The 26,854-nt window shown below is 39.2% G+C and overlaps 3 protein-coding genes across 8 annotated transcripts; all 3 read left to right on the top strand.

Annotated features, from left to right (window-relative positions):
- The first annotated feature begins 74 nt into the window (after positions 1 to 74).
- Positions 75 to 7,086, top strand: tfe3b (transcription factor binding to IGHM enhancer 3b). 2 transcript variants are annotated; one of them, XM_077602399.1, is made up of 10 exons: positions 75 to 257; positions 1,436 to 1,661; positions 1,735 to 1,794; positions 1,870 to 1,959; positions 2,398 to 2,493; positions 3,147 to 3,258; positions 3,357 to 3,413; positions 3,495 to 3,570; positions 3,678 to 3,825; positions 4,361 to 7,086. In XM_077602399.1, exons 2-10 carry the CDS (start codon positions 1,470 to 1,472, stop codon positions 4,826 to 4,828), a joined length of 1,299 nt encoding a protein of 432 aa, XP_077458525.1. In that variant the 5' UTR covers positions 75 to 257; positions 1,436 to 1,469; the 3' UTR covers positions 4,829 to 7,086. The 2 variants fall into 2 exon arrangements, with proteins under 2 accessions (XP_077458525.1, XP_077458524.1); XM_077602398.1 differs by having other exon boundaries at positions 82 to 257; positions 1,735 to 1,959.
- Positions 7,087 to 10,106: 3,020 nt separating this feature from the next.
- cxxc1b (CXXC finger protein 1b) lies at positions 10,107 to 16,366 on the top strand. Its single transcript, XM_077602397.1, has 14 exons — positions 10,107 to 10,258; positions 10,945 to 11,060; positions 11,142 to 11,242; positions 11,333 to 11,472; positions 11,749 to 11,904; positions 12,166 to 12,312; positions 12,397 to 12,510; positions 12,594 to 12,772; positions 13,241 to 13,448; positions 13,535 to 13,645; positions 14,293 to 14,342; positions 14,419 to 14,515; positions 15,490 to 15,642; positions 15,733 to 16,366. Exons 1-14 carry the CDS (start codon positions 10,256 to 10,258, stop codon positions 15,877 to 15,879), a joined length of 1,722 nt encoding a protein of 573 aa, XP_077458523.1. The 5' UTR covers positions 10,107 to 10,255; the 3' UTR covers positions 15,880 to 16,366.
- Positions 16,367 to 16,963: 597 nt separating this feature from the next.
- mbd1b (methyl-CpG binding domain protein 1b) lies at positions 16,964 to 26,590 on the top strand. 5 transcript variants are annotated; one of them, XM_077603831.1, is made up of 19 exons: positions 16,965 to 17,269; positions 18,343 to 18,390; positions 18,461 to 18,552; positions 18,631 to 18,840; positions 19,001 to 19,141; positions 19,637 to 19,772; positions 19,856 to 20,103; positions 20,230 to 20,312; positions 20,411 to 20,451; positions 20,797 to 20,925; positions 21,011 to 21,091; positions 21,539 to 21,559; positions 21,645 to 21,725; positions 22,035 to 22,196; positions 22,287 to 22,457; positions 22,560 to 22,628; positions 22,708 to 22,782; positions 25,188 to 25,277; positions 25,349 to 26,590. In XM_077603831.1, exons 3-19 carry the CDS (start codon positions 18,488 to 18,490, stop codon positions 25,817 to 25,819), a joined length of 2,274 nt encoding a protein of 757 aa, XP_077459957.1. In that variant the 5' UTR covers positions 16,965 to 17,269; positions 18,343 to 18,390; positions 18,461 to 18,487; the 3' UTR covers positions 25,820 to 26,590. The 5 variants fall into 5 exon arrangements, with proteins under 5 accessions (XP_077459955.1, XP_077459957.1, XP_077459953.1 ...); XM_077603827.1 differs by having other exon boundaries at positions 18,461 to 18,840; XM_077603830.1 differs by having other exon boundaries at positions 18,343 to 18,552.
- Positions 26,591 to 26,854: the final 264 nt, after the last annotated feature.

Raw genomic sequence — 26,854 nt, 5'->3', positions numbered from 1 at the left:
TTTAAACACGATAAACTAGTCTGTGGATGAGTCATTTAGTAAACAAGGTAAAGGCATTCCGACAGTCAACAAGTTCCGGGTAAAAAGTCGGAGTATGACCTCAGTGCGTTGGCCCGAGGTAAACAACGCTGCTGGGGCCGGAGCGGCCATGGCATACCGCGGCTACTCCTTTTAAAACAAGAACACAGAATGGCCAGAAACACAGAGGACGTACTGGATACCTGGCTGTGATTCCGTCGAACTTTATTGTTCTTTCAGTATGTTTTCAAGTTACATTACTACCTTTTAACGCGCTAAGCCATTAGCATTAGCTCCTCCGAGCTTTAAATACCATGGCTAGTTGGCTAGCTAAGCACAACAACTTCCCCTTTCGAAATTGAACGAAAACAAACTGCGCGCTTATTGCTAAATACCAAAAACTCGAGATATAAATGCGTATGTTTTAGTTGGCCGCTAGTAGATAACGCATATTGAAACAAAAATTAGCCAACACAAACCAAGCTGTCTTCGGTTTCACATCGTGGACGTGAATTAAAGTCAGCACATGTAATTAATACCAAGTGAATCAGGTTTAATATAGTCGTACATCATGTTCACTTATCACTCACACACGTATGCAGGAAATCTGGGTATGTGTATGACACGAATTTAGGTCTTGAAACGATTAAAAGAATACTGGATACTGGCGAGTTTCCCCAAAACAAGGAAAAGCAAAATTAATGACTATTGCTTTGAAAAGTGGTCTTGATGTAGTGGCATCGTTACCAGAAATTAAAACCTTCCAAATTTCAACTATATCTTCTTGAACCCCGTTCATGTCAACAACCCCCGTCCCCCCTTTATGTCACCCCTACACTGATGTAATCAATCTCCTAGTCTGCCTGAAGAATGTGTTTGATTAACGATTAAGACTGGAAAGTTGTTATAGGCATTTATTTTTTTCAGTATGTCAGAGTGGGTTGTCAAACATTTGCCCATTGTGTTTTATTTTGGAAGAATAATGCCATTGCTTCAAATAACTCAATGTTCACTGTTGATCCAGTTGTGTTAAAATTATCATGTGATGTGTCAAAAAAATTAAGAAAAAAAAGAAAGGAAAACATGACACAACTGACACATTTTACATTTTCTTTTGCAAGTACTCCAATAAAATTCTTTTGACTTTTTTGCACGACTCATTGCAATGTGGACGTGATAGCAACTTAAACCTTGATTATGATTTTTTTTTCACTGGAGTCTTTGCAGTACACTGATTCTGATGGGGGAAATTGGACGTCTGGACATTTATGATTGTCCATGGCGTTGAGTTCATTAAAAAAAAAAAAAAAACAATTTCTGTTTGTTTATGTTGTAACCAAAATGGTGATGGGTATTGAGTATTTCTTTGAGTATGGATATTGTAGTCCTGTTCTAAAACTGTCTCATTTGTCTACAGGTTGTTCCTTGGATCTTGCACGTTGGCTTCAAACATGTCGTCTCGCGTGTTGATGCGGCAGCAGCTGATGCGAGAACAAGCTCAGGAGCAGGAGAGGCGAGAAGCACAGCAACAGGCCTCTGCCTCTCAGCTCCGGCCCACCGACACCACTCCCGCCATATCGGTCTCCCTGCCTCCAAATTCTGCCCGCCCCCCTGCCGCCCAAGTGCCCGTGGAGGTGCTAAAAGTAAGCCTGGTGCTCTTGGTTCCCTCCCTCATTGCAGCAAGTCTTGTCTTCAACTTCTGCTTGAACACCGTAGGTGCAGACCCACCTAGAAAACCCCACCAGGTATCACATCCAGCAGGCACAAAGGCAACAGGTGAAGCAGTACCTCTCCACCACTCTGAGTAACAATGCCGTTACTCAGACGCTCGGTGTGTCGCCTGTGCCACAGTGCAGCTCCGCCCCTGAAATTACCCACAAAGCCAGCAGTGCCCCCAACAGCCCGATGGCCCTACTTAACATCAGTTCCAACAAGGAGGAAGTATGTCAAATTCCCTTTTCTTTTTTAAAACGACACTTTGCTGACGCAGCAGATGACACAGTCTTGGCAATAGTTGTCTTTTATCTGTTGATTTTCAGTGCTTTTCTTTTTTGAAGTCAAGCACTTTGTACTTAATTACTTTTTGTTTGTTCGGCAGTGATCTTACGCCAGCTCCCACTTTCATGTCGCATGCTATTTGTCATATACTTGTTGCCTTGATGTCACAATATGATGTTAAATACTACACCCGCATAGTAACCGTGCCAGTTTTCCACTTGCACGTCTGTGACATGAGGCATTTTTACAGGGAACCGATTTAATTTTCCACACAAATTGCCTGCGAAGTCCTAATGGCGTATGACTGCTTGGATATGATATTACAACAATACACTTTACTTACACTGTAACACATGTTCTCACTCGTCTACTTTATTTCAGATAGAAGATGTAATAGACGATATAATTAGTCTTGAATCCAGTTTCAACGACGACATCATCACATTGATTGACTCAGGTCTTCAGTTACCGAGTACAGTAAGTTAAAAAAAAAAGTTTCTTATGCTATATTCACCTCCCGGTCTGAAATATGTAGAAGAAAATGAATCTCAAGGTCTTTGCAAGTATAGATGCTTTGTTTTTAAATGAATTGAGTGTCTTTTAACTCTGTGGAACTGAGGTGCAGTAATGTCGTTGGAGTAAATATATGCCTTTGACACTTCCTTACCATTTGTCACAAATGTGCTGAGTGGGTGGGGTTAACAGCGAAAAGTAAACCGAAAGAAGTCAGACATAGTGTTTAAAGCTCATTAAAACGTGGATTGCAAAGATCCCACCTTAACCGGCGCAAAAGGAATTGCCAAATATTTGCTAGCTGAAAGAAAATGAGGATTATGGTGATGTTGGAAGAAAGAAAAACAAAGTACTGCGAGGTAAAACCACTTTGTAATTTATAATCCTGTTATAATACTATTTATTTATATTGGCTTTTTTGGTCAGCAGACTTTAAATGATGTGAAAAAACATTGTGTGCTTGTACAGTTAGTGTAAAAAAACCCAATCTATTTTAGGACCTAGAAAAATTGTCCCTTGAATATTTTTGAGGAAGTCATGCTTTTTACATACATATTGTCTTCATTTTGGCAGTTGGTTGCAACTTTTGTAAAATATGAATGTTTTGTTTTATTTAGCTCCCTGGAAATCTGTTGGATGTCTATCATAGCCCTGGAATGGCAGCCCCCAATCTGGCTGTCAGCAACTCCTGTCCTGCTGATCTTCCAAATATAAAAAGGGAAATTACTGGTATTGTCAAATCGCCGCCTTTCCCCCGTAGGGCTTGTGAAACTTCAATTTTAGAATACAACCTCAGTCTAACTTCATGAAAGCCAATTTTCTTTCAGATACCGATAGCAAAGCTTTTATGAAAGAGAGGCAAAAGAAAGACAACCACAACCTGAGTACGTTGAGATTTCTTAGTCAAGTCTCTTTGTGAAGTCAACAGAAATAACAATTATTTCCACATTTGGTGTTTTTCACAGTTGAGAGGAGGCGAAGATTTAATATAAATGACCGCATAAAGGAGCTTGGTACTCTGATACCCAAGTCAAGTGACCCGTGAGTGTTGCCTTGATTTTTACTTTGCTTAACTATTCAGTGAATATCCAGGAGACTAATTTGTGGTGTTTTGTTTTTGCAAAATTGACTGATTTTACTAACACCAGAGAAATGCGCTGGAATAAAGGCACCATTCTGAAAGCTTCCGTGGATTACATCCGCAAGTTACAAAAGGAGCAACATCGAGCCAAGGATATTGAAATGCGGCAGAAAAAATTGGAGCAAGCAAACCACAGTTTAATGTTGCGTATCCAGGTTTGTTTATTTTTAAATTTAAAAAAAACATTCAGCAAATGCCAGTTTGCTATCATGTCATTTCATCCCGAAGCTCTAGGTCAGGGGTAGGGAACCTATGGCTCGGGAGCCACACGTGGCTCTTTTGATGGGTGCATCTGGCTCTTTGCTAACCTGTGAGCTAAAATATGGAAATCGCTGTTGACAGAACTGAGATATTACATTTAGAACTGCTTTAATCTTCATTTTTTTTTGCTTTACATTTTTTTGCAGTAGACTCTTCTGGAATGCACCCTCTCATTGATTAGCAACAGCATAAGAATCTTTCTAAAATATTCAGTTTTTTCCACTTTAAAAGTGGTGAAATTACAAAAAAAAATTGAAAAGGCACTCGTTTACATGTATGTATTTTGACTTTTAAATTCGTAGTATGGCTCACAAGGAATAACATTTGAAAATATGACTTGTTTGTGGCTCTCTTCGTCAAAAAGGTTCCCGACCCCTGCTCTAGGTGATAGATTTCCTCACGAGATTTCAATTGTCCACAATCTTTCAGGAGCTGGAATTTCAGGCCCGCGTCCACGGCCTCGCCTCCAACCCCAGCGTCTCCTCTGGTCTGAACTCTAGTCCCGCTTTGCTACAGCAGCACCAGCAAAACCTTCCCAATGGCCAGTCCTCACACCCGGGCGCAAATCTGGCATCGGGGCAGAACTTCCTCAGTCTGGGTGTGGCGGCTACTGGACAGTCTCTACCCACTGCCTTCCTCTCCCCACCTTCCTCAGACTCTCCCGCCGGAGTCACTATTAGCAGCCCTTTGGAGTTGGGTAGCCTGAGCTTCGCCGAGCTGGAAGACGCCTCCGCCTCGGCGCTCTACCCCGACGTGGGCTTGGGGGACATTCTCATGGACGACGGGTGCACCCTCTCCCCAGAAGCGGGGGCCGAGCCCCTCTTCTCTCCGTTGTCGCCGGGCGCATCCAAAAGCAGCAGCCGTAGGAGCAGCCTCGACATGGACGAAGACTTGTGACGCGCTCTGAGTGGCAGGTGCCGTCTGTCTCTAACGTTAAGTGAGTCTTGCCGTTTCAAATAAATCTTCCAATCGTCAGTGGGACTAACCCTCTAAATCAGTGTTTCCCAACCACTGTAATTGTAAGAAGTCATACAATTTAATATTCTGAGAGAAAAAATTATATAAATACAATGAGATCAAAATTGAACTATTGCAAGGTTAAAAACAAAACACGAAGAACGTTAAATTATAGATTACAGTGGTACCTCGAGATACGATCTTAATGCGTTCCGGGGCTGAGCTCGGGGCAACGTGCTCGTAACATAACATACACAAATTTAAATGGACTTTGATTACGATGCAGAACGACTCAAAAATAAGTTTAATCTAACTTTACACTAAACTTAATTCTAATTTTGTTTTAGATTTTGATACTTTTCTTGGCTCTATTTGCCCCGCCTCCACCCTGACTTTCAGATGTAACCTATCGAGGGTTGTTTGCTTTTGTATTCCCTTCAAAATATTCCAAAAATGATGCTCACAAATGTCCTCACAATAGGGTAACGCACGACCACTTGCCAACGAGAAGTAGTATATACGCCATTCGCACTAACTAACGGGAAAAAAACACTGAAAAAATGCAATGCTCCGCCCAGTGCTCGTAGAGACATTACATGAGGGAGTTGCGACCAAAGAGACATAACACGAGGGAGTTGCGGGGAGAGAGACAATGCCCATAATGTTTTTATGAGCAGCCTCTCGCGTCCGCTCATATATCAAAATTTGTCTCGTATCTCAAGATAAATATTTGCTCAAAATTTTACTCGTATCTCAAATTGCTCGTCTATCGGGGAAGTCGTATTTCGAGGTACCAATGTATACTATTACAAGATTCAAATTGTGAAACAGTCATCTTACTGCTAATTTTTTTATAACATGAACCGGAAGTTGTTTGGTTTCAGGGGCACCAATTTTTGGCGACGTAAAGTATGTGTGACCACAATTTTTTTGCGTAAGATTAGGAGATTTATGTAATATTTGGAGAAAAGTAATAACATTGAGATTTAAAACATGACATTACTTTTTTTTGCAAGTTGTTCAAGGTCCGCAGACATCAACTTTTGGTGACATTATGTCAGTGTGAAAAATTAGATTTTTGGAATAATTTTGGAGGTTTATGTGATTCCTCTTGACAAAACTTTGATGAGAATGACTATTGTTAATATAGGCGACATTGTTTTAAATTAAAAGGACTTTCAGATGGTGGCATCCCTTGAGACTTTTTCAATTCAAGAATTGTGCCGCAGCTCAAAAAAGGTTGGGAAATACTGCTCTAAATGTTATTGACGATCCTATCGGGAGCCGGTTGAGTGATTACGTCTGGCTGTGCAAATGCAATAGTATTAGAACGGAATATTGTACACTATCGGGATGCTTACAGACAATATATTAAGATGTTTGCAGATTTTTTAAGAATTAAGAGTAATATACTTTTTTGCTTGAATTTAGTATGTGGTCATAAATCAAGAAGACGTTCTTGGCCTTATTAATGTGACAGTATTGGCAAAATCCAAAAAGTGCAGAAATATGTTTTATTTTTTTACTGGAATCAGGGTTTGCACAGGTGTCCTTGTTGGTTTGTTATATGTTCTATATAAAAGGGATATGCTTTAAAGTGAATTGGCCCATTATGAAATAGTTTCCCTCTTGGTGTATTTTATTCTCCACAAATGTATTGCACCTTATATCATGACAGTCTATGCATTTTATGAGAAATCAGTTTTACCGCCATGACACACAATGGGTGCGTGTGTTTTTATGAGCGTTTAAGTGCTGCTGCTAGTTAGCCCAAGCAGGAGTCAAAAGTGTAGCTACAGCGCAAATTAAATAAATTAATGTTCTATTTTTTCAATCTGCTCAGCTTCCCAATAAAACATAGAGGAGAGTTTGATTATTTCACAACATTGCTGCCGTTTATTGTATTTTTGATACCCAAATAATTGAATGATGTGCCGTTTGTTTCTTGTGACTAATATTTGTTTGTGTGATTGTTCGTCTTCATAACCTTGGTGATCGCTGGCTGATTTTACCAGATCTTTTCATTTGAGTACTATTCTTTGGGCGTGGGTGTGTAAAATGATCTTTAAATGTGTAGTGTTTTTATTTTCATTTTTTAAACAAACCACTATTTTACAGGTATATCTTGTGGTAAGGATAAAAAGACATTTCATTCATCAGATGCATCAGGCAAGTTGAAATAAATGAATGCACTTGTCCATGCATGTTTTTTTTGTAATACTGGGGCACTGTATAATAGTAATTCGTTTTATCAAGGTTTGAAAGTGGTATGGTTGGTTGTATTTGCAATTTTGAACTAAACTGAAACGGCCCAATGATTTTTTTTTTAGCTACATCGTTGCCCACCCCAGCAATTTAAATACTCCCAAGTCACACCCCCAACCCCATTTTACCTCAAGTTAAGTGTCGTGTCCTTCTCAAATCAAGCACCAAATGAACAGCATTTTTTCTTCTCTTAATATGCCGTATTTACTCGCATATAAGCCGCCCCTGCGTATATGCCACAGCCTTAAAATTGGCTTAAAATCGTTGAAATTTACAATTTCTTGCGTGCAAGCCGGCCCCCGATTCGCAATTTTCAACTCCATATTCATGATTTTAATAGGGAGTACAAATGTGTAACTTTGAAGGGAATTTTTTTAAGAAAATCACTGCACGTGGTATTTCTGAGATACTCTGAGTCAAAAGCACACTATTAGGATCAATATCATAAAGAATTAATTCATCCAGTAATGATTGTTTTCTTACTGCAAAACAGAAAATAACCAACAAATAGTGAATGTTACTTTGTAAATGTTACATCTACTGCTGAAAAACAGTATAACAAGTCTTGTGCGCATATAAGCTGTACCCTTGATTCAGTCATCATTTTTTATAGTTACAAATACGACTTATATGCGAGAAAACATGGTAGTTGCTTTCCAAAACTTGAAGCCAATCCAGCCTTTCAGAAATGTATATGTATATATATATATATATATATATATATATATATATATATATATATATATATATATATATATATATATATATATATATATATATATATATAAATATAAAAACTTTGTGTGTGTCACCTGTCCGTTGTACATGCTCGATTCAGTGGGTTTGAGTAAATTGGAACAAATAAACTATTCTCTCATGTGTTGAAGTGAGTTTGTCTGCTCGTTCCCGAGGTTAGTGGTTGAGCATTCGAGAGATTTCCATGGCTATATCCAGGCACTCGGTCGCCTGGAGACACTGATCGCAGATATTGCTTCCAGGCTGGCAACAGCAAAGTTCTTGACCTCTGCATACATTACAACGTTGAGCGACATTCAGGTAATTCTGCACAGTGGTGGGCGGGCAACAGAACAGGAACGAGCACAGGCACTGGCTCAAGCCTCTGACGGTCGCCAGGAAACAATCCAGTGGATGGCAGAAGAGGCAGGCCAATAGGATTGGAGCACAGACATCTTAGGGAAATGTGAAGTAAAATGAGGTGAAAACTTTATTTGGAGGAGAGCTGTGTTTCAAAAATTGACTACTTACCATCTTCATCTGGGGGGATCATGTTATAAGTGTCAGTTCTTAGCTGTTTTCGACTCTTCTTGGTTGATGAAATTGATTTTTTGGTGCCTAACGGCAACAACACGGGCAATACATACGTTTTTTCTGTCGAATTGAAGCCATTCAAAGATCTTATTTGGTCTAGTAGTGTGTCATCAGAGTTTTGCATGTTCTCTTCATGGTTCTCTAAATAAAGCAAAAAAAGAATGTTCTTTTTTTATCAGGCACATTGCAATAATTCACCAGGACTATTGTGAAAAAAACAACTTGGGCAATTTACATTTAAATTTTTTTTTTTACCAGAAATGTAGTTGTTCGATACAGTAGGGCTCTCCAAGTCAGTGGTTTCTCTGGTTGAATCATCACATCTCTTATCCAACTTTTGACGATCTGAAGAATTTGCTTTAGCGTCCATGGTCATTTATTATGCTTCAGTTTCACAGGGTGAAAACTGAATAAAGCTGGGGTGGAAAAAATAATAATTTCTTTGACATAGGTGACTGAGAACCGGAGGCATATCTACTGATTACATTACATCAGCGCTGCATTGACTAATGGGTGAACATCATGGAAAAAGGCAGCAAAGTTAATCTATTATTAATATCCATTTTGGAAACATTTTTATAAAAGGCTGTACATCCTTATACTGTGAGTGAACTTAATTTTGCCTTTCTTTACACATTTTCTCAGGCACCTTAATTCATGTCAAAGTTTGACATTTTCTTTTAAAGACATTCTACCAACTTCAGAAATCAGAAGTTATTTTAAGAGAATAAAGGTTTTTGATGATATAGTATGAAAACTTGCTAAATGACATTATTTTGACCACAACATGTTTTATAAGGTGTTCTGAGCTGATCAAAGGAGTTGTTAAGTGACTACATACTTTTATTTAAACTTTATTTAATCTTACAATTAAAATATCAAATTCAAGAACATGCCCCTAACAACAACAAACAAACAAAAACAAGATTTTACTTACCTGGCATGACATTTTGTGGAGGGAATGGTGCGAACAGCTCCAACAAATTGTTTCTTCTTTTGTGATATATCTTTCACAATTTATGTTCTGAAAGTCTTGAGCTCTAAAGATATACATCAACATCATACAGGAACTCCTCCTTTCCTTCATATCCTGCCTCTTATGGATGTAAGTGTGTGTGTGTATGGGCATGTGTGTAAATGCACTTGTGTGCATAAAAAATAAAATTTAAATAAAAAAACATCCATGCAAGTGTAATTAAAATAATTCCTAGGGTGAGAATTTACCATACTATACAACATTATAGATTTATATCACATGTGTCCAAGTGGCGGCCCGGGGCCAAACCTGGCCCGCCGCATCATTTTGTGTGGACCGGGAAAGTGAATCATGAGTGCCGACTTTCTGTTTTAGGATCAAATTAAAATGAAGAGTATAGATGTATATTAAATTTCCTGATTTTCCCCCTTTTAAATCAATCATTGTAATTTTTTAATCATTTTTTCTGTTTTTAGTTCAAAAATCATTTTGTAAAATCTAAAAATATATTTAAAAAGCTAAAATATACATTGTTTTAGATCTATAAAAACTGAATATTCAGGGCCTTTAATCCAGTTGAAAACTGGTGTTCCTATACATTAGCAATTCACATTCCAGTCCAGTAGATGTCGCTAACGTATTTAGCGCATGTTGTCACCGGTCGGTTTTGATGACGTAGGCATCGTAGATTGAAATCATAGCTAGGCTAATGTTGAATATCGCACCAAGAGGTGCTGTTTTATTCCAAAAAGCTGCCTAATTTGCCTCTTGAACAATCCCGACCCAGTTCTAATACAATGGTAAGCGCGAGTGTTTAATTACTTTTATTTATTCTTAAATACAAGGTTTAACCAGTAATAATGCGATTCGTTGGTAGATATAAACATGGCCTAACTAGACATAAGCAGTACATTACCGATATAAATAAATATCGAAACCTTTAAAGGGACTGGATTGTCAAATCTTGGGTGGCCACACGTTTATCGAAGAAGTGATCACGTACCTTGAAGTTTATTTTTACTTTAATTACAATGTGCGTTGTCAATTGGACAGTGTGACACTTAACTGTTGTATTACAGTGAACTTATCTCATCTCATTTTCTGAACCGCTTTACCCTCACTAGGGTCGCGGGGGTGCTGGAGCCTATTCCAGCTGACTACGGGCCAGAGGCAGGGGGACACTCCGAACTGGTGGCCAGCCAATCGCAGGGCACAAGGAGACAAACAACCATTCACGCTCACACTCATACCTAGGGGGAATTTAGAGTGTCCAATCACTCTACCATTCATGTCTTTGGCATGTGGGAGGAAACTGGAGTACCCGTAGAAAACCCAGGGGAGAACATGCAAACTCCACACAGGTGGACCAAAACCTGGATTTGAACCCAGGTCCCCTACTGTGAGGCCGACGCGCTAACCACTCGCGTCACCGGGCCGCCCACAGTGAACTTATTCAATATTAAAAATTTTCGGTTTTTTTTTATAGGAAAGCGAAGCATCTGATATGGACCCTGTGCCAGGACCAGAAAGCAGTAATATGGATGTGGAAAATTCCCCACTGTATTGTATTTGCAGAAAACCGCACATCAACTGCTTCATGATGTAGGCACACCACTGCTGTTTCATAGTTTAGATTCTGATAACAAATGATCTTGAATAAAATGCTGCCTTTGCACCTCTCAGTGGCTGTGATAACTGCACGGAGTGGTTCCATGGAAACTGCATTAATATCACAGAGAAGATGGCCAAGGCTATCCGAGAGTGGTACTGCATGAGATGCCGAGGTGATTCAAACGAGCAAGTTAGCCTAACACTTATTGAGCGACTACAAAAAGTACCAATGGTTCTTGTTCTTTTCTTCTTCCTGCTACCAGATGAAAACCCACTGCTGGAGATAAGATACAGAAAAGAAAAGAAAAACCGAGAAAGGGAACCGGACTCTGATAGAACTGAAAGACAGTATAGCACCCCTAGTACTCCAGACTACCGAAGTGAACGGCGACGTGGATCAAAAGTAAGTTTTCCGCGTTACAAATAAGCATTTTAGAACAAAAAAATGCAACGCTGTGTTGTGGCATACAATTAGCACTTTACAACATAGCTATATTCTTGTTATCTTAAAATTGATGGTCGAAAAAGGAATTCCTGATGCAATTTGAAAAAAATATGTATATATATATATATATATATATATATATATATATATATATATATATATATTCATATATTGGGTAAGGATGCTTCTTCATTATTGCTCGCAGCCATTATTGTCTTCGCCTTGGTGTTGCAGGTCAAGCGTTCTGTGCGAATGTGTGGCGAATGCGAGCCCTGCAGGAGGACTGAGGATTGTGCACAGTGTGACTTCTGCAAAGACATGAAGAAATTTGGCGGTCCTAATAAAATAAGACAAAAATGCAGATTCAGACAATGTGAAGTCCGAGCAAGGGTACGTTTTAAAATTACACCATGTCAGAATGCTTTGAAGCTCATGAGTGCCGACTTTCTGTTAGGATCAAATTCAAATGAAGATTATAGATGTATATTATATTTTCTGATTTCCCCCTGTTTAAATCAATCGATAACTATTGTACTTTCCCATAGTTCAACAGAAAATGTTTATTAGAAAGTTGCGGAATTATTTGGCAAGCTTGCAAGCCAAGTTTCTCGTGCCAAAAAGTGGAAAAGAATTCTTTCTTGGGTAACACAGAAAATGCTACGAGTCAAAGAAGAGGAACAGTATTTGCGCGAGAGAAGACAAAACTCCCACCACAGAAGAAGGCGTTACTCTGAGGACTATGACAGCGAGGCAGATCTCTACCACCAATACAAAGCATCACGGTTTAACAGAAGAATGGTAGCACTCTTAACACATGCTCCATCAAAGATTTTTTGCCCTCCAACTATAGAATATGCTCATCCTTTTTCTGCTTTTCACCAGGGATGGGCGACGGATGACGACGATGACGATGAGGCGCCTTTCAGTCCCGTCTTGCGAAAAAAAGCCGTGAAAGTGAAACACGTCAAGAGGCGAGAGAAGAAGTTCGACAAGAAAGTAAAACATTTGCCCAAAGGTGTTTTCCCCTCCAGTAGTGTGGTCACAACTTAGGAGACGAGGAATGTTTTGAATCTGTTCAGAAAGAGTCCCGGCGCCACAAGCAGAAGCAGAAGCACAAGGACAGAAGCCGACACAGTGAGAGGGGCGACGTACGGGATCACGGTGGGCGGCATCAGTGTCTCGGGCCCAACTGTGTCGAGGCTTCCAGGGCAAACTCTAAATACTGCTCAGAGGCATGCGGCATGAAGTTAGCCGCCAAGTAAGAGCCTTTTTTTTAAACGAAGCACTGAGAGCAATGTTCCCTCTAATTTTTTGTTTGTCTGGGCAGAAAGACAACCTCCCTGAGCACACTGAGTACCGGTGTGAGCAACATCATCATTGCTCGCTATGGGCACACACCAGTATCACACCTGCCATAAGCAGGTGCATGTCTACTACACATAAACGATTTAGTAATAATAAAATGTAATGATTAATATCTATGAATGGGCGGCCCGGCGGATGAGTGGTTCGCGCGTCGGCCTCACAGCTAAAAAAAAAAAAGGGATTTTATTTTGTGCGCTCCATATGATTTGCTGTGTGCAGAGAAGACGAGAGTAGTGCCCAATTGCGCACGCGCTCAGCTTAGAGGGAACATTGACTGAGTAAATTGATCACACGCTAGGTGCACGGAATCCCTAAACTGCTGATTCCAAATTGTCTACCTCATTTGCGTGTGTCTCCGCAGTCGAATCTATGAGATACTCCCGCAACGCATCCAGCAGTGGCAACAGAGTCCCTGCATTGCCGAGGAACACGGTAAAAAGCAACTGGAGCGCATTCGTAAGGATCAGCAAAACGCCCGCTTGCGCCTCACCGAAATGGAGCGTCGCTTCCACGAACTGGAGGGCATCATCGCCAAGGCCAAGCAGCAGGCAGTGCAGCAGGATGAGGAGGTAAAGCGGGATATATATAAATATTTTCTTTAGTTATTTTTCTGTCCTTATTTTTTTCCCCTAATCTTTTTGTCTGTTTTCATCAGGTGAATGAAGGGGAGGGAGATGACACAGACCTCCAGATTTTTTGCGTGTCCTGCAGCCATCCTGTCAACCCAAAAGTTGCGCTGAGACATATGGAGAGGTGCTATGCAAAGGTGAATATGTTGTACATTTCAGCTACCGGGAACCACTACTCCACAGGTGTCAAAGTGGCGGCCCGCGGGGCAAATGTGGCCCGCCGTATCATTTTGTGCGGCCCGAGAAAGTAAATCATGAGTCCCGACTTTCTGTTTTAGGATCAAATTCAAATGAAGATTATACATGTATATTATATTTCCTGATTCCCCCCTGTTTAAATCAATAATTGCATTTTTTTTAATTCATTTTTTTTTCCTTTTGTGTTTTAGTTAAATAAGCATTTTTTAAAATCTAAAAATTAATTCATATAAATATTTTCTGTTTTCCACTTTAGTATTGAACATAATGTCAAAATATTTTTTGTTTCCTTTTGAAATGACATTCTCCCTTACTAAGAAAAAAAGTTCAAATAAACATTGTTTTAGAGCTATAGAGAAGAAATTTCCCAAATACGGGATGAAATAAAGTTCTAATCTAATCTAATAAGAAAACTGAATATTTAGGGATTTTGATGCAGTCCGATTTTTAAAAAAAGTATCTAAATATTATATCTAAAATGGTCCAGCCCACATGAAATCAAGTTGACGTTAGTGCGGAATGTGAATGTCCCATAGGCTCAAGCACACAAACCAAGGGATGTTTAATCTTTATTTTATTTTGACAGTATGAGAGTCAAACCTCGTTTGGTTCCATGTATCCTACAAGAATCGAAGGGTAAGGAAAAGAAAAACGAATGTATACATTTGCTCCCAGTTGAGCTGCTTCACAATTGTTGTTTTTCTCCTCGCAGGGCAACAAGACTCTTTTGTGATGTGTACAATCCACAAAGCAAAACCTACTGCAAGAGACTTCAGGTTTTATGTCCAGAGCATTCCAGAGACCCCAAGGTTAGTGCAAGAGTAGCGTCACGCAGGGTACAAGTACACTTTACATAACTTTTTGTTATATACAGTGGTACCTCGACATACGAGTGCCCCGACATATGAGCAATTTGAGATTAGAGTAAAATTTTGAGCAAATATTTATCTTGAGATACGAGACGCATTTTGGTATACGAGCACACAGCGGACGCGAGAGGCTGCTCATAAGAACATCATGGGCACTGTCTTTCTGGTCGCTACTCCCTCGTGTAATGTCTCTACAAGCACTGGGCAGTGTTTTTTTCCCGTTAGTCAGTGCAAATGGCGTAGATACTACTTCTCGTTTGGCAAGTGGTCGTGCGTTATCCTATTGTGAGGACATTTGTGTGCATCATTTTTGGAATATTTTGAAGGGAATACAAAAGCAAACAACCCTCGATAGGTAGCATCTGAAAGTCAGGGTGGAGGCGGGGCAAATAGAGCCAATCCGGGAGAAGAAAGGTATCAAAATTTAAAACAAAATTAAAATTAAGTTTAGTGTAAAGTTAGATTAAACTTATTTTTGAGTGTGTCTGCATCGTAATCCAAGTTCATTTAAATTTGTTTATATTATGTTGTGAGCGCGTTGCCGTGCAAGTAGTCCCCCAACCCCCCCCCCCCGCCCCCCCCTCTGTTCTCTCTCTACCCTCCGTGAAATCCATCTAATTTTAGGTACTATTAAACACATTTTAGTATTATTAAACCACTAGTTATTTGTTACTTTGTTAATAGATGGCGAATTAGAACAAATAAAAATGTGTTTCCAATCCAATATCCTGTTTTGGGTGTTTTTTCAGAGGGTTGGAACAAATTTAATTGTTTTTAGTTCATTTCTATGGGAAACGTTCGTTTGAGTTACGAGAAAATCGACATACGAGCTCAGTCCCGGAACGCATTAAGCTCGTATCTCGAGCTACCACAGTATATATTTTTTCCTGACATTTCTTACCCCTGTTTTCCAGATTCCCGTTGACGAAGTGTGCGGCTGTCCTTTGGTGAAAAATGTCTTCGAATTGACAGGAGACTATTGCAGGGTGGCAAAGCGAAAATGCAACAAGCATTACAACTGGGAGAAGCTCAGGAGGGCTGAAGTGGACCTGGAGCGAGTTAGAGTGGTGGGTATTGATTGTTAGGTATCGTTCAAACAAACTAAACGTTCCATTATTCAGAGAGCTTAAGTGTTGATTTTAATTCTCAACCCACAGTGGTACAAGTTGGACGAGCTCTTTGAACAAGAGCGCAATGTAAGAACTGCAATGACCAACAGAGCAGGTCTGCTCGCACTTATGTTGCACCAAACCATTCAGCACGATCCTTTGACCACAGATCTTCGCAGTAACAAGGATAGATAGGGGGAGCAGTCCGTTCCTGTTGGCTGCTCACAATTTGTACTGAGATTTGTGTGTTCAGGGTTTAAATTAAAAAGAATTGTACTAGTCTGAAGTGAAAATAGATTATTTTGTATGTGTATTGGGTCATTCTGTGTCAAAACTAGCAAAATTATGTAACTCGACCTATTCTGATGTTTTTGACGTGGAAGACTTAAATTCACATTTTCAGAAAGATTGCGACAGGGTTTAAAATTTGTCAAAGAGGTCATATCTCCATATTTTTTTCTGATTTTGAATTTGATCTTTTACAGTCTGCAAAGTTTCATCAAAATTGGAGGTGGTCGGGTTAAGGTGGTTGGTAAACTGACATGGAATTACCCTATTTTTTTTCTTTTACTTGGTTGTATAATAATTAACTTAAATTGGTAAATTTATATATTTTCCCAACTTCATCACCTTGTGCTGTTTTTTTTATATGAACGCACCAAATAAATTGCTTTTAATGATTCACGTTTGCAGCATTTTTATAAATCTAGTTAGTTTGTGTCTTACCTCATGACGTTCTGAAGCCTTATTTGTATTTGGTATATGGGTGATATGCAATTTATCTTATTAAATTAGATTTGAAATGCTAATCGACAAACTTTCAGAATTACAGTATTTCTTAGTGATGAGCAAATTACCCTTTTTATAAAGGAGTATAAACGGGATCTCAAACTCCTCTGGGGCTGCTTTCATAAAAATCGAACAATTTGATTTCTTCACCACTATCCACAAAAAGCACTACAAATCAGAGACTATTTTTGAGTTTCATGATAAAACGGGACATGATGCGTCCCCTGTCAACTCAATACTATAGGACGCGTAATTTTGTGTCAGAATCTCTCTTCAAGGGACGTTTGAAAACTCGAGTAATATTTTCAACTCAAGCGTATATTATGTGCCTCGTCGACTACGGGGCTACTGGTTTGAGCCCTGCTGCTAACACAACTGTCAGACAAATAAAAAAAGCATTTTTTAATTACATGCACGATGCCAATTATATCCTATAAGTAGAGTTGAGCGAAATCAAAATATTTGTATTGGTTTAACCAACTGAACCGTGAAGGCAGCACAGCTGACTAGGTTCACTTGATAAAGATGGTTATCGAAAGCAAGAGAAACCCCCCAACCTCGGTTTTCTTTACATAATTTGATAACGTGTTACATTATCTTGTGTTAAAATATGCTCTTTTTAACAACAATTTCATCCTTAGTTTGTTTTACAGCAAACCCAAAGCAATTTTATATTTTCTTTGGAGTTTTTGTCCCAAAGTGGACTCCGTCCATGCTAGAAACGCACTACTAGTTTGCTAGCTGTGTTGGAACTATAGCAACATCGTGGAATTATGGTGGTGCTGGTGTCAAGAAGGTAAGTAATAATACAAATTTTTTTGTTGACCAGTTGAACCGAAAAAACTGCAATGAGTGGTAACATATAACAGTCTATACACTTGATCGGGAATTTCGCAAATTCTTTATACTATGACCATCAAATTAGCTTTAGCTTGTTTCTGCTAACGCTAGCAGCCGGTCAGTTGGGGTTCACCCTCGTATAGAAATCTATTACAAAGGTTGAATGTGTCGTGAACTCAGAATAAAGCAATAAACAACAACGATATTACGTCTACCGCTTTGGCAATTGTTGTATTTTAATCAGTGACACTAGCGTTTTTATGACCCTTCATCGTTGTTAAACAAAACCAAACAGCAATGTCTTTTATGTTTAAAATATTGGTTGTGTTCTGTCTAAACCACCTTATCTTTTCGTAAACCAGTCTATTTTTTAAATTTAATTAAAAAAATATACTTATTTAATGACAAAACAACTTATGACCACATCTCTGCTTTTTGCTAGACCATAACAAAACACACCAAAACAAGAATAGGTGTGATATTTTGCTACTTAAAAAAAGGCAAGGCAGTAGTATAGCTACTTTATCTGTACTTGATTACTTACAACCTTTCTCTTTTGTTTTGTTTTAAACCCCTGATCAATACTGTAGGGGTAGGGAACCTATGGCTCAGGAGCCACATGTGGCTCTTTTGATGGTTGCATATGGCTCTGAGCTAAAATATGGAAACCGTTGTTGAGAGAGCCGAGTCCCGAACGCACCAATAGGAACGTCACGTCGGCACTGGCATTGACTTGTTTTTTTCATTAAAGTCTTCTGCATCTATTCTCTCATTGATACTAATTGATATTCATTGATTATCAACACCGTAACAATGTTGTCAAAAGAATTCTAAGACTTTTTGTACTTTAAAAGTGGTAATATAATAATAATAATAATATAATAATAATAATCGGACATAGGCCCCTGTTGTATATATGACTAAAGAATTGGCACATTTTCATGTATTTTGACTTTTAAATTGTGTGTATGGCTCTCAAGGAATAATATTTGAAAATAGGAATTGTTTATGGCTCTCTCTTTCAAAAAGGTTCCCGACTCCTGCTGTAGACCATGGGCAAGACTGAATCCTCACATGGTGTGAAAATGTTCTACATCAAATAGGATGCTCAAACATATAGACAAACCTGCCCATTGTTTGAAAACAGCCTCCAGAGTTTTAAAGTGTTGCACCAATGGATGTGGAACTCCTGCTCACTCCCGGGAACAACAGGCAAGCCCTGCACCTACAGACTCTCAGGTACGAGCCAAAAAAAGATGTAGGTCAAAGTACAGGGAAGAACAGCCAAGCACAAGATGCACTTATTCATGAAAAAAGAGAAAAGCCCATTCCAGATAATGTCAGAGAAGCACAAGAAGAGGAGAATTACCTAAAGGAGGAAAAGCCACTGGTTGACTGTCCCCCCACTGATTGGTTGGAACCTCTTGAAGATGACGATCAGTGTGACGATGATGAAAGCCTAGCAGGAGGAAGCGAATGGAGTCATAGCGCAGCGGGCAATGAAAACATTTTAAAAAGAGTAAACAAGTAAGACAATCTCTATGTATGTTATCAGTTGTTTTCCATTTAAATTTGGCAGCAATGCTGTCGTTAGCTTCCAAATTATGAGTTGTTTGTATTGAAATTATGGCATCACATTTGTAATATATTGTTTGTGCCTGTTGTTGTTTTTTTAAATTTACTTTAGGGTTATTCGACCTCGACGCAAGCGTACACATCCCGACGAGGGGTGGTTTGACTTCCCCGAACTTGGAGTGGGATGGAAGCGGAAAGAGGTTATTCGCCAGTCTGGTTCTAGTGTTGGTCAAATGGATGTCTATTACCTCAGGTAGCTTTCCTTTTGGAATGTTTGGGGGTGGGGGGCGCATTGTTTACATATGGTGTGTATTGAACATCACCTAAATTGAAGTTGATGGATAACAGTAGGTCTGTATTGTATTTAACAATGCACCAGCCTTTGAAAAGTAAGACTTTAAACTGCACAATAGGTCTGGAATCATTAAATGAGTCATTTTTAATAAGATTTATTCAATGGATTCAGAATATTAAAAAAATGAACAAATGGTTTAGTATTTTGTCTTTCCTGCAAACTTAAAATAACTGACTTGTGATTATTGTTATTATTGTGATTGACGTAGGCAATAATGTTTTTGTGCACTTATACTGAGTTTGATGGTATAAGAAAAAATTCTCAAATTAGACAAAATCAGTTGTTACTCAGGGTTACTAGTATTTCTTTCTGTATTTAAGTGTTCGTATTGGAATAAATAGGCAATGAGGGCTTAAAAGTTGAAGACTGGATTTGTGTTTTTCCAATTTTCAGTCCTGATGGTTATCGAGTGAGAAGCAGAGTAGAGCTGATGACGATGTTCGTTGGAGTGCGTGACATATCAAAATTTGACTACAAAGCAGGGAAATTCCACAATGTGCAAGTGCGAAGACATCGAGGCGGGAGGAAGGTATTCATTTTCTGAAATGTGTATGTCGAAAATGCCTTTGTGTTTCTTTTTCTTTCTTCACTTAACTATTTCTGAACCCTCAGAGGAAAATTCGGGAACGGTCCTCCTCCGAGTCCAGTTGGATGGAGAGGGGCGAGGGTGCCGACACTCCGGACTCAGGCCCCAAGAGTGGTCCAAGCAATTGGGCCAAAGCCTTCCTTTCAAAGGAGCCGTCTTACCAACAGCCTGTCAGCGAAGCCGTAGTACCCAGCATAAAAATTAAACTTTGCGTGCCGTCAAACAAACAGCACCTCTCTATAAAAGGACAACCGGGCCCACAAGATAAAACATTGTGAGTTCGGTGGCCAAATTCACATTCGCACAAAAAACATGTTGCTACAAAGTTTCTCCTGCTGCTATGTACAAAATAGAACAAAATAGATACAGCTGAAGGTAAAATACTTGTAATTCTCAACAGATTGTGTTCCAAATGTGGTATGTCTTTCATCGGCACGTGGTACGACAGACAAAGAAAGAGACCCAGCTGTCCTACATGTTGGGGTATGTCAGCTATGGTGGAGAACAAGATGATGATAATTCGTTCCAGGCCTGGTTCGTCTTTTTTGAAATTGTTTTTTAATCATTATTTCAATCCACAGCTTCAAAGGCAAATGAACACCCACTGATTCGTTTACGGAAGGTAATATAGTGTCCTTTACCTTTTTTTTTACGATGAGATATTTTAGGATTTGTTAGGCTTTGATGGCTTTGGGTGACTCGTAATTCATTGAATAAAAATGTTTGAATATGTTTTCTATTGTGGCTTCATTATTAAAATAGCTTGTGTTGAATTTTGAAATGCTGTTAGTTAGGAATTTAGTATTCTGTTTGACATTTGTTTAAAAAGAAACATGCACACTATTGCTTTAGAGAAATCTGCTTTTGGTGACAAAATGGGAGCGTATTGATGAGATGATAAAACATAAGATAATAGTCATAATTCTCATCATCTACTTTCCTAATCTATTGTTTATTCCCACTGTAGTGGATTCCATGTGGTCAGTGTATAGGATGTCACATGACGGTGGACTGTGGTCAGTGCAACAACTGCAAGCATGCTGAAAGCCGGAAACGCATCTGCCGAATGCGCAAATGTCTCTGTCCAATTCGCAAAGTAAGTAAAAGTGTCCACAGGTGTTCTTTACCATGTAACTTCTTGCTGGTTGCCATTTTTTTTTTCAAATCATCTTTCCCTTTAGAATTCAGAAACGGAAAGTCTTGTACCAAAGATGCCAGAAAACGACATTTGTGAAATATTGGATGACAACATAAGTGTGCAGGTGACTGTTGATAAGTACATACCTGTTAAATAATAACAATAATAATAATAGGCAATGGCTATGTTTTTCATATCACTCAGTACACTTTCACTTCAGTATTTTGATGAAAGAAATGTCATGGAAATGTCAATTTTGAGATTTAAATAGAATTAGTGTTTATATTTATTTAATTCAGCATTTACACTTCAGGAATTGAGTTGATTTTTATGCAGAGAATATCATTTTTAAAGCAGCTTATATCCAATGTGTAATAGGTGAGAATCTGGGCTATTTTATTTAATTAATTTTAAAAAGTATGAATATTGCAAGATAGATAGATTTTTAGTCTTTAGCAAAAATAAAGGAGCCAGCCTTTCACTGTTACGATTTGTTAGTGCGATATTAATTCTAATTTATGGTTTTGGAGGAAATATATTCAGATGAATGCATTGTGTTTATATTTTGTAGGAGGAACCTACAGACTCTCAGGTAAAATGTCAAATTTTAGAGAATATCATTCACGGGGTAGGGATTATCATCCTTATTTTGTGCATTCTTTTTGTCATTTCTGCAGCCGGTGGATGTGAAAAGCAACGAAACAGACAACTTTGACTTTGACGACGACGATGACTACTCAACCGATGATGATGATGATGTGAGTCTTGATCTTATTCTGCACTTTTCATTTCTCCCGCGAGGTGTCGCTAAAAGCGAATGTTCCTGGTGTATTATAAAAATAATAATGCATAATTTTCTGCTCCTTTTGCCCAGTGGTTGTGAGTTTTCAGTAATGTGGTGCTTTTTGGCCGTTGTCAATTAAGCACTTAGGCAAATATGTCTGCTGGGTGAGACTATTGCTCTGTAACAATGTCAGATCGACTAAATAAACTATACAAGTATATTGTTCTTAAAACCTAGCTTAATGCCTCTCGTGAGCTAAATGTACGCCCACATGTGTTTTCAGTGGCACAAGAAACGGAAGCGACGCGCCTGCGGAGAATGTAACGCGTGTCTCTGCAGGAAGGACTGCGGCACATGCGACTTTTGTGCCGACAAACCCAAGTTCGGCGGCAGCAATAAAAAGAGGCAAAAGTGTCGCCTCCGACAGTGCCAGAGACAGGCCATGGTAAGTATGTTGTTGGCGGGCACGCTACCAACTGGCTGTGATTGTGCACCGTACTGACGGGTCACAGTTGCATTGCTCTGTTCTTTTCAGAGACACTTGCTCCCCTTCCAGATGTCACTTGCCGATTATCGCTCGGACGATCCATCGCTACCAGGCAGGCCGAGACCTCATTACACGTACAGCCGGAAGTCCAATTTAAAGAGGGGAAAACTGCCATCGGATTGCTGGGACTTTAGCGAAGAGGACGATGACTTCCAAGACGTTAGTCGTCTTCAGTTTGACCCATTTCTGAGTTTTGTTTCTTATACAAAAGTGTATTGTATTGGCAAATGCCAAAACCCGAGTCTGCTTTTCTCTTTTAAGATGAATTGGAGCTTAGAACCTTCCAGCAGTAACACGCATGACATAGACATGATGGATAAATCCAAACAGGTGTGCTCATTGCCATATTCCTTTTTTCGATGCCACAGATAGACAACCTAATAAAATGTGTAACCATTTATTTCCTCAGTTAAATCGGTCAATTTTGGAAGATCAAGAAAGGGCGAAAAGAGACGATCAAGCAAACAAAAGTAACATTTCACGAGTAAGTTTTTTTTTCTACCTCATAATTTAATAATATCAATGTTTTACTGGAGTTTTTTGTTAGCAGAGGCAAAAGTTTTCAACCCGCATTACACAACTTTAGTTTGAAATGTGTAAAGAATTTCATTAGCTTAACACCTGGAAAGTGGATGTTATTTTCCCACATTCTCTCTTGACAGAGAGACAACAGCCATGCAGACTTGTTGTTTCGTGGGGTAGTTCTCGTCATATTCACATACCTGTCGACCTCAGCCAATTGCTCCCCCTATTAATGATTGCAACTCCTGTTATTAAGTGATATTAAACCGCACAAATGCAACGCGGCACATATTTACTCACATAGGGCGCACTTAAACTTTTTTAATGCACTAAATTCAATATTCTGTAGATCTCTCTGTATGGCGCTGACAGCTTGACCAAGTACATTGCTTGCCGATGCGCTATTTTTATACAGTAAAAAAGTGGACGTGTGAAAGGGGAATGCGCGCGTACGTATGTCATGCTTAAAGCATGACAATATTAGCAGTCAACGATGATGTTTTCGTCTGCGACCAGTGACCGAGACAATCCGGATTAGAGCCGAAATGGGTAAAACGATTGTTTTTGCAAAAAACGTATAGTACTTAAAAAATAATCATAATAAAATACATCCTGTACAAAAGTTGTTATACGCCATACACACTTTGAAATGATAAAAAAAACCTAGAAAATATGGGAAAAACTTAAAAGTTGACAGGTACAGTTGTGGTCAAAAGTTTACATACACTTGTGAAGAACATAATGTCATGGGTCTCTTAATTCTACAACTCAGATTTTTCTCTGACAGAGTGATTGGAACAGATACTTCTCTGTCACAAAAACATTCATAAAGTTTGGTTATTTTATGACTTTATTATGGGTTAACAGAAAAAGTGGTCAAATATGCTGGGTCAAAAATATACATACAGCAACACAAATTAGCAATTTTGGTGACTTAGAAAGTTGTGTCAGGGAAATGAGCTTCATAGCATGGACTCTTATCTTCTTGTGAGTGATTATGAGTGACTACAGCTGGTGACTTCTCTGAAGCCATTTAAATAGGGCTCATTGGATGCGAACGCCCACAAACGCTACAATGGGAAAGTCAAAGGAGCTCAGCATGGATCTGAAAAAGCAAAGCCTTGACTTGAACAAGTCAGGAAAGTCACTTGGAGCCATTTCAAAGCAGCTTCAGCTCCCAAGAGCAACGGTGCAAACAATTGTTTGTAAGTATAAAGTGCATGGCACTGTTTTGTCACTGCCACCATCGGAACGAAAACGCAAGCTATCACCTACTGCTAAGAGAAAATTGGTCAGGAGGGTAAAGATTCAACTAAGAATCACCAAAAAGCAGATCTGCCAAGAATTAGAAGCTGCTGGAACACAGGTGTCAGTGTCCATAGTCAAGCGTGTTTTGCATCTCCATGGACTGAGAGGCTGCCGTGCAAGAAGGAAGCCCTTGCTCCAAAAGCGGCACCTTAAGGCTCGACTGAAGTCCGCTGCTGATCATATGGACAAAGATAAGACCTTCTGGAGGAAACTTCAGTGGTCAGACAAAACAAAAATCGAGCTGTTTGGCCACAATGCCCAGCAATATGTGTGGAGGAGAAAAGGTGAGGCCTTTAACCCCAAGTACACCATGCCTACCGTCAAGCACGGTGGTGGTAGTATTATGCTGTGGGGCTGTTTTGCTGCCAATGGAACTGGTGCTTTACAGAGAGTAAATGGGATAATGAAGGAGGAGGATTACCTTCAAATTCTTCACGATAACCTACAGTCATCAGCCCGAAGATTGGGTCTTGGGCGCAGTTGGGTGTTCCAACAGGACAATGACCCCAGGCTAGAATTAAGGTTTTCGAATGGCCTTCCCAAAGTGCTGACTTAAACCCCATTGAGAACTTGTGGACAATGCTGAAGAAACAAGTCCATGTCAGAAAGCCATCAAATTTAACTGAACTGCCCCAATTCTGTCGAGAGTGGTGAAAGATTCAACCAGAAGCTTGTGGATGGCTACCAAAAGCACCTAATTGAAGTGAAAATGGCCAAGGGACATGTTACCAAATATTAGTGCTGCTGTGTGTATATTTTTGAGATTTGATCACTTTTTTTCTGTTCACCCATAATAAAGTCATAAAAGAACCAAACTTCATGAATGTTTTTGTGACGAAGAAGTATCTGTTCTAATCACTCTATTAGAGAAAAATCAGAGTTGTAGAAAGAATTGGAAACTCAAGAGCATGACATTATGTTCTTCACAAGTGTATGTAAACCTTTGACCACAACTGTATGTATTCATAAAGGCTTCTTTTGCCAGCCTCCTATGTTCACTTCAACCTTGCTCGACAGCTATAACAACATTTTTTAAAATTTATTTCATTATATTTGCAGATTCGGCCAAATGAAAGGGAAGAAGAGGAGTCTCACCTTGAGTCAGATTTTCCAGAGCAAGTTGAAGAGGAGAATAATGAGTTGCCCATGGTAAATGTTCAATTCAAAACAATTTGTCATTCTGGTTCAGCTTTTATTTTGAACCTATTTCACCTCTTTAGATAACACAGATCTTCAGCTTGGCTGACAACCCCGTCGAAGCAGTGGATGACGTGGATAGCCAACTTTTGAAACTCCTCAATTCCTTGCGCAGCACCTCCCTGCCGATCCTCTGGTACGCCGTCATGGCGAAGGGCCCGCAGATTCAACTCGTCCAGTGCTCAAAACAATCCAGCATGTCCGACACCATCGTGCTGATCGACCCGGGTCTCGTATATCACGTCACCGTTCAAAAGCAACCGCTTTTACCGACCCACTCGCTCTACCGTAAATTCCCGCACAAACTGACCTCTGTGACCGAAGTGGTCAGTCTGCTTTTGGCGCTGGAGAAATATACCATATGCCAGGGGCTGCCCCCCACGGGTCCACTCTACAGCCACGTGCCCATTACATTGGAGCGGGCCGCCACATGCGAGTTCTTGGTGAAGAAAAACAACGACGTCTGTTTTAATTGCAAATTACTTGGTGAATGATTAGAATGAATAAAAGTGGGACCAATGCTTTTTATGTATTTTTTCTCTCAGTGCCCTGAGCTGGAATAGTAAGAATGATCCGCCACCAAAGGCATTCCAAGGACATTGGAAGCATTTTTTTTTAAAGTTGCTCGCAGATTTTTGGGAAGCCCTACTTTTACTTGAGGAATCAATGAATATAACAAACATGGATGCTGTCATTCAGATTTTTTTTAACACATGCTGTCTTGTTCAAATTTGAAGCCTCAATCATCTCAATCGATATCTATCACACTCCTGACGGGTTTTCCATGTCACTGACTGCTCTCTTCTTCCAAAGGCCTGCTTATATGTTTGTCCTTCATTTGACAATAACCCCTTGTCTCTTGTTTTTTTTTATACATCAATTTGTTATGAGTAGATTTTTACCTGCAAGAATATTACTATGAAAATGGATGATTTATTCATCTAAGCTCATTCAATTATCAATTCAAGTCATTTTTGTCAAATCACTATATAAAATGCAGAGCAAGGCAGGAGCAGTATTGTCAAACAGATTCCACATTGAATTTTGTCACAGGGAAATGATGAAAATGATTTTGAGGCTTGTGCGGGTATCAACTGAGCATGTGGAGTGCTAACTATGTTATTGACATGGAACTTTGAAACTAAATTCACTATATTGTTTCTATTACGCTTGTATCTTCACACATGCAGTTAGTTGAATACTGTATATAATTTATTTGTACGTAATACCAAAAATAGACAGAAAAAATAAAATACTGTACATTATACTGTCCAAGGTTACTCATTATGCACTTCAAAGTGCTCTTCTCCTACTGTAAACGGCGGAAGATACATAATTCACCTTAATATCCACTTTTTGTGATATATTTTTGCAACTTTGGTGGCGTATGTGAATTATCCACTTGAGCCGGACCAAAGTCGGCTTGAGAGTCACTGGTTGCTGTGAAGGACAACAGCGCCATCGTGCGACTATATATATATAGTATACGTATATATATATATATATATATATATATATATATATATATA

This window comes from Stigmatopora argus, chromosome 6 (genome assembly GCF_051989625.1).
Source record: "Stigmatopora argus isolate UIUO_Sarg chromosome 6, RoL_Sarg_1.0, whole genome shotgun sequence".
NCBI classification, from domain to species: Eukaryota; Metazoa; Chordata; class Actinopteri; order Syngnathiformes; family Syngnathidae; genus Stigmatopora; species Stigmatopora argus.
The sequence above is the reverse complement of the archived record's forward strand: the minus strand, read 5'-3'. Positions and strand labels throughout refer to the sequence as shown.

What these genes read in the sequence shown, in the direction of transcription:
- mbd1b (XM_077603827.1), top strand. Translation starts at nt 18,488, where the DNA reads ATGGATGTGGAACTCCTGCTCACTCCCGGGAACAACAGGCAAGCCCTG. An exon ending in AGTGCCAGAGACAGGCCATG is followed by an intron (nt 22,197 to 22,286) that starts GTAAGTATGTTG and finishes TGTTCTTTTCAG; the next exon opens with AGACACTTGCTCCCCTTCCA. An exon ending in TGATGGATAAATCCAAACAG is followed by an intron (nt 22,629 to 22,707) that starts GTGTGCTCATTG and finishes TTATTTCCTCAG; the next exon opens with TTAAATCGGTCAATTTTGGA.
- cxxc1b (XM_077602397.1), top strand. An exon ending in AGAAGAAGTTCGACAAGAAA is followed by an intron (nt 12,511 to 12,593) that starts GTAAAACATTTG and finishes GAATCTGTTCAG; the next exon opens with AAAGAGTCCCGGCGCCACAA. An exon ending in GGCATGAAGTTAGCCGCCAA is followed by an intron (nt 12,773 to 13,240) that starts GTAAGAGCCTTT and finishes GTGTCTCCGCAG; the next exon opens with TCGAATCTATGAGATACTCC.
- tfe3b (XM_077602398.1), top strand. Translation starts at nt 1,470, where the DNA reads ATGTCGTCTCGCGTGTTGATGCGGCAGCAGCTGATGCGAGAACAAGCT. An exon ending in GTCTTCAGTTACCGAGTACA is followed by an intron (nt 2,494 to 3,146) that starts GTAAGTTAAAAA and finishes TGTTTTATTTAG; the next exon opens with CTCCCTGGAAATCTGTTGGA. An exon ending in GTTTAATGTTGCGTATCCAG is followed by an intron (nt 3,826 to 4,360) that starts GTTTGTTTATTT and finishes ACAATCTTTCAG; the next exon opens with GAGCTGGAATTTCAGGCCCG.